The 16,884-nt window shown below is 40.1% G+C and overlaps 1 protein-coding gene across 2 annotated transcripts in view; it reads left to right on the top strand.

Annotated features, from left to right (window-relative positions):
* Positions 1-180: 180 nt before the first annotated feature.
* Positions 181-16,884, top strand: part of ckap5 (cytoskeleton associated protein 5) — a 34,157-nt gene continuing 17,453 nt past the window's right edge. For both annotated transcript variants that reach the window (XM_041938907.1, XM_041938906.1), the window contains exons 1-21: positions 181-264; positions 3,321-3,418; positions 5,908-6,101; positions 7,723-7,929; positions 8,671-8,842; positions 8,948-9,080; positions 9,158-9,258; positions 9,434-9,547; positions 9,741-9,845; positions 10,112-10,201; positions 11,663-11,827; positions 12,201-12,329; positions 12,467-12,631; positions 12,808-12,909; positions 13,486-13,596; positions 14,038-14,130; positions 14,590-14,775; positions 14,951-15,045; positions 15,248-15,431; positions 15,613-15,758; positions 16,396-16,570. In XM_041938907.1, the coding sequence (XP_041794841.1) occupies positions 3,362-3,418; positions 5,908-6,101; positions 7,723-7,929; positions 8,671-8,842; positions 8,948-9,080; positions 9,158-9,258; positions 9,434-9,547; positions 9,741-9,845; positions 10,112-10,201; positions 11,663-11,827; positions 12,201-12,329; positions 12,467-12,631; positions 12,808-12,909; positions 13,486-13,596; positions 14,038-14,130; positions 14,590-14,775; positions 14,951-15,045; positions 15,248-15,431; positions 15,613-15,758; positions 16,396-16,570 (2,724 nt within the window). In that variant the 5' untranslated portion in view covers positions 181-264; positions 3,321-3,361. The remainder of the gene's footprint in view (positions 265-3,320; positions 3,419-5,907; positions 6,102-7,722; positions 7,930-8,670; positions 8,843-8,947; positions 9,081-9,157; positions 9,259-9,433; positions 9,548-9,740; positions 9,846-10,111; positions 10,202-11,662; positions 11,828-12,200; positions 12,330-12,466; positions 12,632-12,807; positions 12,910-13,485; positions 13,597-14,037; positions 14,131-14,589; positions 14,776-14,950; positions 15,046-15,247; positions 15,432-15,612; positions 15,759-16,395; positions 16,571-16,884) is intronic.

The raw sequence follows: 16,884 nt of genomic DNA, 5'->3' as shown, positions 1-16,884 counted from the left end.
TACAGTAAAAAAATGAAACTGTATTTGACAGCGTTGATTTACTTGAGATGCTTGCTACTACACAATAACATTTTTTAAATCTACATATTTTATTAACCTAGAAACATGATAGCTGACAGTTTTATTTTGAACCGGAAGTTATGTTTTGTCTTCGCACCGTCAGCGCTTGTATAAAGATCGGCTGGGCTCCGCTGTAGTGATCGCACTATCAACCCCGTCTAACTGGACAGCCAGCATCGTTTTGTCACCTAGAGACACAAACAGGTATCTCGGCGATATTAAATCATTTTATTAATTCAAGTTAAAACTCGTGTGGTACTCTGAGTTAGCATGCAATGCTGTTGTGTTTCTGCAGCTGTTGTGAACTGCGTTGTTAGGCCTGACTGTTGGCGCGGATGGATGGTTAGCTCATAGCCTTGTTTCTAAGCAGCTAACGGCGACCACCGAACGCTAGCAAACAATAAGGTCTCGCCTTGAATGTCCGCTGGACCTTATACGTTTATACCACGTATGCTGAAAAGCTACATATTGGTCATTACCGCTGCGTATGCTTTTGCTAAAACGGCTTTCAACAGAATGAGTGGGTTAACATGCTAACGTATCGACTGTTACTGTCGTTGCTAAGTTAGCTAACGTTAGTTATTGGCGCTCATCTGTCTAGCTAGTAATTAACGACAGCTAGTTAAGATGATTACCACTCCCAGTCTGACCACTGGAAACAGCACTGGTGACAACTAAGAATAGAGAAGTGGTTAGATGTCATGTCAGATGATAGACAAACGGCTGCCAACCTAATTGATTATGACTGCTTATATTGGAGGGTGCAGTCTAGTTTCTGAGGGCACGTAGGGTAACGGCATGGAGTTTGCACCGCTGTCTGAGTATGTCCACTCAATTTATCAAGTATTTAGTTAACATAGTCTACATTAATCAATACTGGGAGCCCTGGTGTGATCATTCTTGTATGCAGTTCAAATGTGCAGTCAGAATACTGAGGGTTAATTTAACGTTCCTGCTTCCCTCGTGCACAAGCTCACACCTGTCATACTTGTGAAACAAAATGTATAAGTCGGAATTCAACCGGGTGATATATGCACATATCAGTCTACTAATATGCGGCAAGTTACCCAGGGCCCAACACTAACTTGTAAAGGTGGTTACCTCAGCTTTTGGTTGCCAGGACTGAAAATGTGGTCGCATATTAGTTTCAGCTGTACTATTGGTGCGTGCATTCATAACCACAAAACATTTTATAAGTTCTGCATATATTTTGAATGCAAAATGTATTTTTTTAAATCTAATTTGCTAATTGAAGTAGTAGCTATCGCTGTCAAATAATTGTAGTGGAGTGAAACGTCCAGTTTTTCCCTCTGAATTGTAGTGGAATAAAAAAAGGGACTGAAATAATTGGAATCTGCAGTAATTTTTGTGCATTTTAATGTCACTATTGTGGATGATTATGCCCATTAACTATTTGGAAGGCAACATTTGATAAGTTTGCAGTGCCTATTTCATAGTACTGCCTATTACTTTGCAGAAATATGATGTCTTCAGCCTGTTTACTAGACTTGGTTGGATGTATATGAATCTATAGCCCCTCCCTGAATGTGCATTAGACAAGGAGACAATCACATGCTCAGGCTTTTATGTGAGAGTAAGTGCATGAGAGTGAGTGACTTTGCAACTGTAGAAGTGACTTTACCTGATATGGAGTCTGTTTTATTGACAAAAACTGACAGCATCTTTGGTGAAGCACTCTTACAGGACTGGAGATTGGTCAGAATGTTATAGCAACTGAACATGAGCCTTTTATTATTTTATTATTCTCAAGTAATGGTGTTCCATTATTGGTTGGGAAATCCATTACTGGTTGGGCTCTTGTAGAAATCTCCTTATGTTTGCTTGTTTCACAAAACAGAAAGTGCTCAGTGTTTCCTGTGGAGAGGTTTGTTGTTTTGGAGAAGTTTTAATTTTCTTTTTAAAGGGCCACCTCATAAAACCAGATATTACAAAAAAGCATCAATTGATGAAAAAGTTAGAACTTAGTGTTTTCCCTTTTGTTACTATATTTGTGGTGGGAAAGAGGATTTGCTTTGTTTTTATCTGTTTATTGTATTAGCCCATATTTAGATTCCTTGTGATGCAGACTGTCTTACACAAAAGCACTGATGTGTTTTAGAAGATGTGTTCTGCTAAATCCAAGATACAGACATGAAGGTCACACAGAACCCTGGAGAGAGTTCATAAGGTAGCAGCTATTATTGCTGGTGTACAGTGACACTTTTTGGGCAGTTTCTACAATTGGATGTGTGATTTCAGTATAGCTCTTGATGATAAAACATGTGGTAGCTAGAGGTTGCTGCAAAATATGGAGCGCTTTTATTTGATAATGTTTAAATGTCCTGTACTTCCTGGGGAGAGACAGAAAGGGAACATGCGAGTATGGACAGAAGTGTAGACATAATACAAAGTCCAATGTCACCTCTCTCTCTTTTTTTTTTTTTTATCAGTTACGTGTATGAAAATGAGATATTTTACTAACAGACAGAGTGACAGCTGACTCGTGAATGGGTCCAGCACCAATTGAATGCACATCGGTAGGTCCGCGTGGCTGTGTCTTCGCTATGTTGCATGTTTATCAACTGTGATGATCTGGTCACTGGTCACCTCTCTCATCAACGTCCAGACCCCATCTCATTCCCTCTTCCTCTCTCACTGGGGGAGAGGGGGTGGGGATTTGGCTTCACGGGTAGAGTTACAAACATATGCAGCAAAAACAACCACTTATGTGTTGAGGAAGTGAATGAGATGGTGGAGTGCATATTTGAATATTGTTTTTATATTTTTGCCTGTAGTGGAAAAACAAACGCTGGTGCTCATATGTTCCTTTTTTTTAAGTTACGGGGAAGAAGTCTGAAAACCACTGATCTAGATTACACACTTTAGATAAGTGAATCAATATTAGCTATTTACTTACAACAGCAGAATGTTGTGTGGGTGATGAGTATTATGTTGCACCCCTCGGCAATTTGGAAATTGCAGTTAATGTAGGCCCAGTTGTGTCTTTATCTGACTTATAATTATTAGTCTCATTTGCTCCTGACTAGTGCTGGTGTTGAATGTTCCCAGCAGATGTGAGTGAAGACAGCTGCAGCTGAAAAGACAGTTTTTCTGATGACGTTTGGATCTTTGTTTTAAAACAGTGCTCTGCTGACACCAGGATATCTGTCATGATTTTTAGGTCTCATTTACTCATCCAGCTGTAGACCAGATGAAATGCACCAAAAGTAATTTTGTGTTGCTAATACTTTGTTTTCCAGTTGAGTACCTTTGGGGAAGCCCACCCCCCCGAGTGGCCAGCATGGGGGACGATAGCGAGTGGATGAAGCTTCCCGTTGACCAGAAATGTGAACACAAGGTGACTGATCCACTGACTGATGTTTTTCCTCTGTGACATTCTCTGCAGTTTACCTCAGTTCTGTCAGTTTTCCTTCAAGTCAAGTAATGACAGATGGTTGTCTCATCTCACCTCGCCTGTATATTTTCTCCTCCAAAGAATAACTTGAATGCTCTGTTATGAGAGCATGATGATGCATAGTGTTTCCTTTTGTGTAGATTTTAGACCAGCCAGGGTTCCTGTTCATCAGCTGGCATTTACTGTAGCTCATCATTACTTGGATGACTCTTATTATACAAAAAAAAAAACATTCATTTTTGAGGTTCACTGTTAATTAAACTATAATATGCACACTTTCCACCTGATAAGCCTTATTCCTGAAAGGCTTTAACCAATGCACAAATCTAAACTGAGTCTTACAAGCACCCTGTAGCCCCATCAAGCATGACATCAGTCTTTATGAGATACTGTAAGCATCTAAACAGCAACCAGTACAATGCCATATGATTGTTTTGGTATTTCTTGCCTTGCTCAACTTGTGTCTCCAAAAAAATGACTTTTCATCACCTGGGCTCCTATCTGGCTACCTGCTTCATATAGTCCAATATCATCTGAGATTCTGCTTGGATGATGAAAGGATGAGGATGGTGATATTTTATATTTGCTTATTGTCTAACAATCCCATGAAAAGACCCAGACAAACAGTGAATTGGTTGTACGAATAAGTATTGTTTGTGTGTCAAAGCTTGATTTATCTTTTTCCTCTGTGCCATAGAGCTCCATTGCCCAAAAACTATTACAGACAGATCAATGAACCACCCTGTGGTTCAGTCAGGCTCAGTCGTTCATAAGCAAGGATGGGGTGAGGTTCACTACTTTGAGAAAAACTGCACAGGCTAATAATCCAGCAGTTCCAGGACAACCATTCTCAATGCACAATTGCAAGGAATTTAGGGATTTCACCGTTTACAATCCATAATATCATCAAAAGATTCAGAGAATCTAGAAAAATATCTCAACGTAAAAGTCAAAGCCAAAGACCAACATTAAATTAATTAACAAAATTAAATACATGTGACCTTCGATCCCTCAATGCATTAAAAACCTACATGATTGTATAAATGATATTACTGTGTGGGCTTGGGAACACTTTGTTGGCACTGTTCGTCACTGCATCAAAAATGCAATTTAAGCCTACCATGCAGAGTGAAAGCCATATACAGTATCATCAACATTCAGTCTGTCTCTGGACCAGAGTTCGTCTGACATGGACTTACACAAAGTGGAAAAGTGTGCTGCCGTCTGATAAGTCCACTTTCAACTTGTTTTTTGACATCATTGACATTGTGTCGTCTGGGCTAAAGAGGAAAAGACCATTCAGATTGCTACCAGTGCAAAGTTCAAAAGCCAGCATCTATGATGGTATTGGGACACCATTAATGCTGAAAGGTACATACAGGTTTTTGAGGAAGACATGCTACCATCCAGATGGCTTTTTCAGGGATGTCCATGCTTGTTCCAGCAAGACAATGCCAAATGCCAGAGACACATTCAACAGCCCTGAAATAAATTGTGAAAACCAAGAAATTTAAATATGTAATCTAGCATCTGCAGAATTCTAATGTGAGTGTTTCTTACATTTTTGTAGACAAAATGATTAAAAGTATTTGCAAAATATGTCAGGCCAGTTGATAAAATAATTTTGAGCTGCAATATTAGTTATAATGTTACGCTTTGGACTGTTTTGCTTCTGTTGAGCAGCTTCTCCCACATTGTAACCCTATGTGCATAAGCAAGTTTTTAACTGAATGCATGCAATCTATTTTAGTGCATGATTAGGTGGGGTGCCACATTTCTTTTGTACCACATGGGTATAGAAATAATTATTTTGTCAGATTAAAAAAATAATTACTCCCAGCAGGTATTGCTTTTTAAACTCTGTGATCATGTGAGCCAGCGTTAATTTTAGACTCTACAGCCAAATGCAAATCAGTGTTGAAGTGGAACCACAGCAGGCATAATAAGCAGACTGACCACAGGCTAAACTCTATTTCCTGCTTCACTGCCATTTTAACATTACTGAATTGTGTTTATATCCCAAACGGAGATCTTTTTTTGTTCTGCACATCATCAAACCATGACTGCAGCAGTCTTATGAGCCCAGATAAACCTTTGCCTTTAGGTCACAAATTAACGTAGGAAGAAAACCCAGCAAACAATTTGCCCACTGTTCACTTTGAAGGTGAACGGAGTAAAAGATGTCGTATAATGGAGATGTTTGGCTGCTTTGAATGTAGGTCACATTCCGAAGTCCATTATACAGATCTCAGTCTTCCTACTAGACAAGACATTCGTCTGTTTGTCCATGTACATTCAGTTTTGCTTTTTTCTTATACGAGAAAGGAAAGTATGACTGAATGAGTTTGACAAACTCCAGTTGATTAAACTTTGTATACCCCTTTCTTTTTCTGTTCTTCACCCTTGTTTCTGTTACTCTTACTCGTCTTCAGGTGTGGAAAGCTCGTCTGAGTGGTTATGAAGAAGCTCTGAAGTTGTTCCAGAAGATAGGAGATGAGAAGAGTCCGGAGTGGGGGAAGTACCTGGGACTGATAAAGAAGTTCGTCACTGACTCTAATGCTGTGGCTCAGCTTAAAGGCCTGGAGGCTGCCCTGGCCTTCATCGAGAATGCCCATGTAGCTGGAAAGTAAGTAATAGTTCCAACAAGCCTATTTAAAAGTCTGGCATTTTCTCACCAAAACAGCTCCGTGATAAAACAAGGCAGGATTGGTGGTGCCGTGTTGTTTGAGGCGGGGACAATGTCTCATCAGATGCCAAAACATGCATCAACTTTGTAATGATGACAGACAGGAATTTACTCTCATTGTGACCATTACAAGGTAAACAATAAAGATATGGTGTTCACTCAACAAAGTAATCCATGAGCAATGTGCACTTACATGTATTTAGAGTTGCACGTGGAGGGCCTTGTCAGATTACAGCATTGCATTGCTGCCAAAATTGAGTGAGGTTTGACTTTTGTGCCAGACGGTGCTGCGGGCGGACGGGCTAACCCGGGGCGGGTTAGCCCGCCGCTCCATTCAAATGAATGACTGTGCTTAATTTTTCCATGCAGGCCTGAGTTGTTCTGACATGGCCTTAGTCTTTGGAATGAGATGTTAAATACTTTAAAATAGCAAAGACAACTGAAGGGAAAACCAAGGTGAGCAGGTTAAAGTAGTTAAAGAAGGTGGCAAACACTGTTTTTGTGGTTGGAGCATAACTCCCAGCTGCACAGCCACACCACACCCACCATTTACTTGCAAGACAATAAGACAGTCAGTCTTTTTTCATGGCAGGTAATGCATTAGTGATACAAGGGCACTGTAACCTAAATCAAATGCGGCTGTTATTATATCAAGACTTTGTCAAGCCAAAAGGTCCACCGTGAGAAAGGTCTGAGAGCAATGAGCCAGCTGCAGCCACACCTGAACAGGCTACATCTGAACCCACGTCAGAGATGCTTACAAGTAATACTGTAGTTGTAGTCCTGTCGTGCCACCGACCTAGAAGAAATCCAGTCAAGCTTGTTGTTAGATGTACTGCAGGAGCAACAGAAGTACAACATAATGTCTTTTTTTTTTTTTTTTTTACTACATTAAGTAGAATTTATTCAGACATTTTAGATTTTCTGTGCCACTCCCTCAACTAAGTTAGCTCTAATGAGCCAATCATAGGGTTCATTAACTCAACTCAAGTAATGAACAGCAAGCTGCTGTTTTTGTTTTGTTTTTAACCCTTCTTAATGTTTTCTCATTCTTGTGTCCGTGAGGATACTTGTGGAGCCGGTCTATGGTCTCTTCTATGAGAGTCTCTCACACTGTTTATAGTGCTGTTGAAGTGGTTATATAGTACACTATTCTTGTACTGTAAAAACACTCAAAACCCATAAAAAATGAATGGAAAACACCATTCAGCACCACTATATGCTATCAGTCCAAGATGAACTGTTCTGCTCATGCTTTGATTCCTCTCAGTGTGACATTTGAAAATGAGTGGGTCATGATCCTGCAGTGATTGGCCAGGCCTTCACCAGTCTGTTTCCTCTTGAGGAATGATGTTTTTTCTGCATTTGTGTTGTAAAAGTTATCTGCAGTTCCACGTGTAGATTAAATACAAAAATCTGCAATTGATTGTATGTATCTAAAGTAAGTTTCAAAATCCTGTTTAAAAAAACCCCCACAAAAGATGGAGTCCAGACACCTGTGTATGCTGACCTTTTAAAAGCCCACATGATTCAGGATTTGTATGCATGCCCTTTGCCACAGGACGACAGGTGAGGTGGTGTCGGGCGTGGTGACCAAAGTGTTCAACCAGCCGAAGGCCCGAGCTAAGGAGCTGGGCACAGACATCTGTCTCATGTACATCGAGATAGAGAAGGCTGAGGTGGTTCAAGACGAGCTCCTCAAAGGACTGGACAACAAGAACCCCAAGATAGTGGTGGCCTGCATTGAGACACTCAGGAAGGCTCTGAGGTCAGTGCTATTCTCACGGGTTAGAGTGACCACACTCAAAGCCTTATTGTTAAATACATTGCAGACTGTCTGGAAATAAGCTACATGTTTTGTATATGTTTTGCCATACATACATTATAATTCATTTAGAATTCATATTGGTCATACAGGATAGATCTGTGCTTTTATTTGTTTGTTAGTGGTTTACACAAACAAAAAAAGGAAGATGAGCATTTTTATTAAAATGATTTATATAAACATGCATCCTTAAGTCATTTATTTTCACTCACAAAAAACTTGGATCAGGTCAGAATGTGTAACTGCAACTCTGAACCTGCTGCAGATATACTGAATATGTTTTGTACATAATGTATGACTTAAAATGGAAATTAACCAAATGTGAATATTTCCCCAAAAAATGTAATTTAAACAGAGTTATGAAGCCTGTCAGAATGGTACTTAATCTTTTAACTTGTGTTGTTATAATTACGTCTTGTATTTAATGAAGTCTTAATTTCTCCAAAATTATAAACAAAATTACATGTGAGAATAATATACTATACTATAGAAATAATATACTTTGAAACGTATGTGGGAAAAGGTCACGTTAAATATGATATTTTAGTAGTGTTACTGTTTAATATCAGTTCGATCATTGCTGGTCAAAAGAGTGGTACTGTTCCTTTAGTATGTTGGTATTCTGTCTCTGGTCAGTGACACTAACTATTTGTCACCTCTTGGTCTGTCATCATCTTCATCTAGTGAGTTTGGATCTAAGATCGTGACTTTGAAACCTGTAGTGAAGATTTTATCCAAGCAGTTTGAGTCCAGAGAGAAGGCGGTGAGAGAGGAAGCCAAGCTTCTTGCTGTAGAGATCTATAAATGGATCAGAGATGCTCTGAGACCTCCACTGCAAAACATTAACTCTGTACAGGTGGGGCACACTCATCAAAGCACATACTCACTCACCCACTTTTCAATATTCACCTTTCAGAAACAGGTTAAACTAAAACGGTGGCTGTTTGTTCTGTCCCTGCAGCTGAAGGAGCTAGAGGAGGAATGGGTGAAGTTGCCTTCATCTCCTCCCAAGCAAAGCCGGTTCTTGCGCTCACAGCAGGACCTGAAGGCAAAGTTTGAACAGCAACAAGCCCAAGGAGGAGAACAGTCTGATGGTAGGTTTAGCATACTGCTAACAACTGTTATGCACTGTTCCTTTCCTTTGTTAACTCTCATTCCGTTCCTCTTTCAGGGGAGGATGAGGTGGAAACAGTGGCAGCAGTGGATCCCTATGAACTGCTGGAAGCTGTGGAGATTCTGTCCAAGATCCCCAAAGACTTCTATGAGAAAATAGTAGGTTTATCTATCTATGTAGACGACTCAAAAACCCCTCAAAAGACTTCAAGTTTTGTCTGTGTTAACTGGCTAAGCCTCATCATGGGTTGTCTCTTAAATACCTAATGACAAAATTAAGCTTTTCAGTGTGATGGATTGCTAAGTTTTTCGACTGCTCCGTCTGTTTCTGTAGGAGGCTAAAAAGTGGCAGGAGAGGAAAGAAGCTCTGGAGGCTGTAGAGGTTCTGGCCAAGAACCCCAAACTAGAGAGTGGAGACTATGGAGACCTTGTCAGAGCACTGAAGAAGGTGGTGTACTTTGCACATTTTCAGTCAGGCCGTCTTGTCTGGAAATAGGTTATAGAGAACTTACGAGGGACATGTAAAATGAATCATCAAAATTCAAAAAAAATATTTTCATAAACAAAGTTTGACCCAACAAAAGTGAGGTTGAGGGGATCTGGTGACTGTGCATTGTATGCTTACTGGTTTTATGTTCCAGGTTGTGGGGAAAGATGCCAACGTGATGCTGGTGTCATTGGCAGCTAAATGTCTGGCTGGGCTGGCCGCTGGTCTCAGGAAGAAGTTTGGGACATATGCAGGACAAGTAAGTTCAAGGAATTTCTCTATATTCTGGCAGCAATTCTGTTATTTTTTGATATTGACTTGTTTCAAAATGTCAAGACAAGGGTTGTTTATTACTGCCAAATAAATGAAGAGTTTCCACAGCTGATTTTGCCATGGTTATTCAAATTTTGACAATGTAATATGATCTAAAGGCTTTGCTTAAGTTAAACAGCTATTGAATGATGGTACTATTCCATCTTTCAAAGTCATAGATTGCTGCTAAATTAGAGCTCTGTGTGTATTTAGGTGGTTCCAACTATTCTAGAGAAGTTCAAGGAGAAGAAGCCTCAGGTTGTCCAGGCCCTGCAGGAGGCTATTGATGCCATCTTCCTCACTGTAAGTATAGTCTTAATACTTACATTAAATATTTAGTAGTCAGCAACTCTTCTTGAATCGTCCAATGACATCTGAAAGAATGTGCGTAAGGGAAGAACGAATGATGAAAACAAGCTCAAGGAAGGCGAGAACACGGAGTCTGTGATAATGTTCTTCAGTCTCTTTCCACCAATGGGGTGTATGGCTTCTGTTGGATGTGGACCTCTTTGTCAGACAGGCCTGAACATGTACATTTAGCTGAAAGTCTGTACTCCTTGTATGCATCTATGCATCTATACTTTCACTTCGAATAAATCCTTGATTTTTTTCCATAATTTATTTTTGTTTAATATAGAAAATCATGATATAACTGAAAATTTAAATTGAACATTTTACAAGTTAAAGCTTAAGTCAGAAGCTCTTCTTTTACAAAATATAATTTCAATAAAAATCCAAGAGGTACCAGGAGTCAGTTGCACCAGCTCCTCTTAAGATCAATCTTAGCCTAGTTATTGAGCAAGTGCTTACCGACTAGAAATTTACAAATCACTAAATAGAAAATCTGTTGAACCCCACAAACTAGTTCTTATGTAAAATTAGTCATTACTAAATATGTAAACCCACCCAGTCATTTTATGTAGACGATTCATTATATTTACAAAAAATGTGCTGTATCTGTATGTATGTGTGTGGTTGAAATGACCTTTACCAGGATTTGAGATTTTTGTCATATTGCACAGCTGCATTGCTAAATATGTTAAATGGACTTATACATTACTCTTTACAAGCTAAGACATTCCTTAAGTTTTAATGGTGCAACCCATTAGGAAGAAGGAAGGAGCTAACCCACATACTTAGTGGTGGATTTTCAAAAACTGGTGCAGCCCAGTTGTCATGAAATGATAACTCAAGATCAGTCAAAGGGCGAGTCAGAGTAGACTGATGATATGTTGTTTAAAGGTGCAGTATGTCAGGGCTTGTGTTGTTTCACAGCACAAAGTGAATAAAAGAGTGTTTAAATGCAGGATTTGATCAGGGTGATGTGTGTCATAGACTCATGACCATAATGACTCCAGTTTTCCACTGTGATTAACTCACTTTCTCCTCGTACAATGGTCATACTGAAGATCACTTTAAGTTGCACCAAACAGTGCAAATGTTGTTCTGTTTCACCAACAGAGCTAAAACGATGAGTCCATTTCGTGGACCGAAAATTTCTTTGTGACAGCTCTGTCAGCCACTTCAAAAGGCATTCTTCATTTGCCTTGGCATGACGGGACTCTACAGGGCTCTTCAGACCCTCATGTATTGACCGCTGTTATTTATAGAGCACTTTACTGACTCTCCAGACTAGTTCCTAATGCATTTCCAGGACACCCTAATCTAAGTTGAATAGATTGATGGATTGTTATTATTTCTGTAGTGTATATAATATCATTTTTACGATATCTTTGTTTTTTTTGTTTTTTTTTTTTTTTCCAGACCACGCTCCAGAACCTGTCAGAGGACATCCTGGCAGTGATGGACAATAAGAACCCCTCCATTAAGCAGCAGGCCTCTCTGTTTCTGGCCCGCTCCTTCAGACATTGCACACAGGCCACACTGCCCAAGAGCGTCCTCAAACCCCTCTGTGCAGCTCTCATCAAGGTATGCATACTTAGGGTGGAATGGTCTACAAAGTTTTACTACCTTTGCCTTTTGGTAATGCTGTACATAATAAAAAGCACTTCTGTTGTATAGTATGACATCAGCATTAGGTTAATAAAATAAAAACATAAAGATAAAATAGTTAGAAAAAAAAGTAGCTAGGTACTGCTGCCAGTAAGCAAGTAAAGTACTAATACTACTATAGATATGTATAACATGTACAAGCCCGTTATTGCTTCCTGCAGACACAATGATTCTCATCTAGCGCTGGGGCGTTGGATAACAGGAGTGAGATGATTTCAGGTGTTTTATGAAATCCTCAGGTAGAAAGAAGCAAAGTGAACCTGTGCTTTTCTCTTCTTAACCATCTCAGCAAGTGAATGACTCTGCTCCAGAGGTGCGTGATGCTGCTTTTGAAGCTTTGGGGACGGCCATGAAAGTGGTGGGAGAGAAAGCTGTGAACCCTTTCCTGACTGACTTGGATAAACTCAAGCTTGATAAGGTAAGGATTGGCAGAAGGAGAAAGGGGGAGGAAACCCTCGTCAGTTTGGATCAATTCAAGACAGGGAAAAGGTCCCATTTTTATTATCGTTAACCATTAACCTCTTTCTTTTTTTTGCCTTTGTCCTATGTTAACAGATAAAGGAGTGTGCTGATAAAGTGGAGCTTCCTGGAGGGAAGAAGGGTGCAGGGGGAGGTAGTGGTGGTGGAGACAAGAAGCCAGCAGCCAAAGCTCCTCCTGCTGCTGAAGCTCCACCCAAGTCCTCTGCCCCAGCCAGGAAGACCCAAACTGCTGCCAGCAAGGTATACTCAGAGCAGTGCACATGCAGAAAACTAAAATTAACTAAGAAAAATATCAAATGAATTAATTTGTCATCTGGGGGTTCCCAATTATGCTGGTTTCAGTATGACCTAGAGGAACTTAACAGCATTAACTATCCACAGTTGTGCTCCAAGTGTTTTGTGTCTCTTTTCTGCAGCAGTCAGCAGGTCCATCTAAGAAAGGCAAACCAACCTCTGCAGCTGGTGGAAAATCCAAGAAGACCCCCGACAGTAAAGAAGTCACAGAAAGTGAACTGTCTGTAAGTCTTTCAGATGAAGCTTGTGGAAAAAGATATGTGCAGTATAAGCCTGAATATAAGACGATCCCTGTCTCCTTTCCAACACCTGTTTTTCAACTTTTTGAAGATGAGAAACAGTTGATTAGACTACCGTAGTCTTGTTTGGAAGGTTCCCAGAGATAATAGTCCAAAGCGATGATAGATGTTATCTATATCGCAGTTTTTTTTCCATTCTATCAGTCACGCACTTCCCCAAATTGCTCCTGATGTGTACCATGAAACTGGACTGTTATTGTGAGCACTGACTTTGAGTTGTTTTCTTTGGTCATTAGAACTGTTTCAGTTCTGTTCCTATGCAGTTGTTGAAAATGTGCAACCCTACCACTGATTGGTTTCAGACCCACTGAAAAGAGCAATGGGCAGTCAGTCATCATGGGCTCTGACAACAAATGGCAGATCTGCCATCTTCATCTTGACTTTTCTCAATGTCAATGAATTGTTTCAGTGTCATTTGCATCCCATAAGCTAGGGCTCTCAGAAGGAGGTATGTTGCTGTTTAATTTGATTACTTAACTGTTATGTGTTTTGTCATGTCAGCCTGAGGTGTGTGAGGACCTGGCAGCGGGTGTACTTCCTGCTGCCTGCTTGCAGCAGCTGGACTCAGCCAACTGGAAGGAGAGACTGGCCAGTATGGAGGAGTTCCAGAGGGTAAAGTCTTTTTCTTTTCTTTTTTTCTTCCTTGATGACTGAATTCATGGCAAATTATTTAATGAATTACTTTTCTGTTTGCTTAAAAATTGTGGTCCCTGTCATACTCCAGCAACCATCCTCATAAACAAGCAATTTGAATATATATGGCTGTTGCATATTATAATGTGCATTTTTCACTGTGTTCAGGATTTTGACAAAATGATTAATTGAGAAAATATTGTTAGCTGCAGCCCTGATTTGTACTAAAGTAAATATTGATTTTTTATTTTTCTTGCCATGAAACAAGCAGTTTCATAGAAACCCATATAAACTGTTACTTCTAAGATTTCAGTGTGAAATACTTAAGACTCTGCATGGCATGTTGAAGTCTGGCGTGTCTCTACCTGCTGTCCAGTAATATGCAGGAATGTTAATCCATGCTTTCATGTTTGCTTCAAGGCTGTTGAGACCATGGATAAGGCCGTAATGCCCTGCCAGGCCTTAGTCAAGATGTTGGCCAAGAAACCAGGCTGGAAGGAGACCAACTTCCAGGTAACTGTCCCGGTTACATCAGATGACATTTCATTGACAGTTTCCTGAAGCGATGAGACAGCAGCTGCATGACTGATGATTGTAACATTGCCTCCAGAAAAATACATTTCACATCTTTTTTTGAACGTGTTGCGGACTGAAAAGACAGGGCTCCAGTTTTTATCTATTTACTTTTGTCTGTTCATATTTCCCCTTACAATAAACAGTTTGACAAACATCTCCACATTTAAAAAAAAAACAAAAACCCTGCATTCTGTATTTACACTATACTTTGTCATTTAGAATGACACTTTTTTTTTTTTTTTTTAAACATTCATGGACTAAAGACTTCAGTGATGACTGATCTCATACATTCCCACAACGGAACAGCCTTTGTGATGGTAGACCAGAAAAGGAGCAATTGATAAGAGACTGGGATGCACCCATTCTAATGTTGTGGTCTTCTCTCTCCCTGTGTAGGTGATGCAGATGAAGCTGCACATTGTGGCTCTTATAGCTGAGAGAGGACAGTTTTCAAAGACGTCAGCCTCTGTGGTTTTGGACGGCTTGGTGGATAAGGTCGGAGACATCAAATGTGGTGGAAATGCCAAAGAGGGACTGACTGCCATTGGACAGGCCTGCTCACTACCATGGACTGCAGAACAGGTTCTTAGCACATTTCTCTGGATAGAAAAAAAAAACATCTTTTTAAGTTGCTGACATGGAATTTGAAAAGATATTTTTTAACCTCAAAGAAAGATCCTAAGAGTGATCAACAGGCTAGTAGATGTGGATGATGATGGATATACTGTATTTACATGGTTTGTGTTTTATTTGTCAGGTTGTGTCTATGGCGTTTGCACAGAAGAACCCCAAAAACCAGGCAGAGACTCTCAACTGGCTGTCTAATGCCATGAAGGAGTTTGGCTTTGCTGGGTAATTCACAGTCCTTATTTTCATGCACAGTATAATTTTGAAGCATTACAAAATTCAACTCAGTAATTTACTTTCATTTTAAATCAGCAAATAATTTTGTATAAAATTCTGAAGAAGAAGCAGCAGCAGCTTCAGACGACAGACAAAAGCTTTTACAGCACCGAAGTGGAATCTGTTGACCTTTGACCTCCCCTCTCTCCAGTATCAATGTGAAGGGTTTCATCAACAATGTGAAGACGGCTCTGGGAGCGACTAACCCTGCTGTTCGGACGGCAGCAATCACCCTGCTGGGAGTCATGTACCTCTACATGGGAGCTCCCCTGCGTATGTTCTTTGAAGATGAGAAGCCTGCCCTTCTCTCACAGATTGATGCTGAGTTTGAGAAGGTAGGGACATTAATCTTCTTCAAGTGGAAGTGAAAAAAGTTATTATCGTTTTTTTCTGTTTTACACTCATAGAAAACAGCAAAAAGAAAAGAAACCTGATGGCTTCTCACCACTTTTGTTGTGCAATGGGAATGACACAACATAAACAAGATATCTGTGTGTCTGTGTTCTCCCCTCACAGATGCAGGGCCAGTCTCCACCAGCTCCAATCCGATTCACCAAGAAGGCGGCGGCAGCGGAGGAGGATGGTGATGAAGGAGAGGAGCAGGAAGAAGATGGAGAAGGAGGACATGACATCATGGACCTACTGCCCAGAACAGATATCAGGTAACCAAACACCGACTGTGTAGGACACGGCCTGTCAGTCGAGCTGCACAAATACAACAAAATTGTACTTCCTACAGCTGTATTTTTGAGAAAATTAACACAATATTTGATAAATGTAAGTCTTTTTGAGAATTCTCAAACTTTGAGCACTTATTCATAAATGAGAGCAGGGTATGCATGCATGCATGCATCCTGGGACGATGCCTTTAATGTCACATTTAAATATATGAGTGAGGAGGGGTTCTGCATATGTGTTATGTTGTTTATGTGTAATTATTTGTGCAGCCTGAGGTTGGACTATATCTGTAATGTTTATGCTTTAGGGTAGTTAGATGATATATTACTCAGCAGAAGTGATATGGCTACAGGGAAGACGAAAGTGTTTTAGTTTGATAGAAGGATAAATGTGTGACATAAGCATTTTAAGCTGTCATACTCTGCTGCTCCAGTCTTGGAAAGGTGACATTGCGTCTAACATACTCATATACATGTTATATTTGAATGTACAACATAGTTAGTCAAGAGTCCTGTTCCAAGACTAAGATGGCTTTGAAAACTGTCTATTTTTATATGCTCAATATTATACCTCACTTCTCTCCCTCGCCCTCTCCTGTCTCTCTTCCCTGCTGTCTTTCAGTGACAAGATCACATCTGAACTGGTGTCTAAAATTGAGGATAAGAACTGGAAGATCAGAAAGGAGGGTCTGGATGAGGCTGCAGCCATCATCTCAGAGGCCAAGTTCATCACAGCCAACATTGGAGAGCTGCCTCTGGCCTTGAAAGGACGACTCTGCGATTCCAACAAGATCCTGGTTAGTTAAAGAGCAGGCTTATCCTGAGTCTAACCTCAAGGCCAGTGCTGGATTTGAAGGCTATCCCTACACCACCAATGGGTTTCACCTGCACACCTTTCTTTAACATGAAACATTATATGTAGACACTTGAAATGATTGGCCTTCATTCATCATACTGTCATTTGTGTTGTTTAAGTGACATTCATAAGTCTCCTTTTTCTTATTGTAATGTACAGTTACACAACAAATGAGTGGAATTGATACTGGCATTTCTGTAAACGTATCCAAACCATTTTTAGAAAAATGCTCACTCCTACACTAAATTTTTGAAC

The sequence above is a fragment of the Chelmon rostratus genome, chromosome 6 (assembly GCF_017976325.1).
Source record: "Chelmon rostratus isolate fCheRos1 chromosome 6, fCheRos1.pri, whole genome shotgun sequence".
Classification (NCBI taxonomy): Eukaryota; Metazoa; Chordata; class Actinopteri; order Chaetodontiformes; family Chaetodontidae; genus Chelmon; species Chelmon rostratus.
This window is presented reverse-complemented; position numbering and strand designations above follow the sequence as displayed.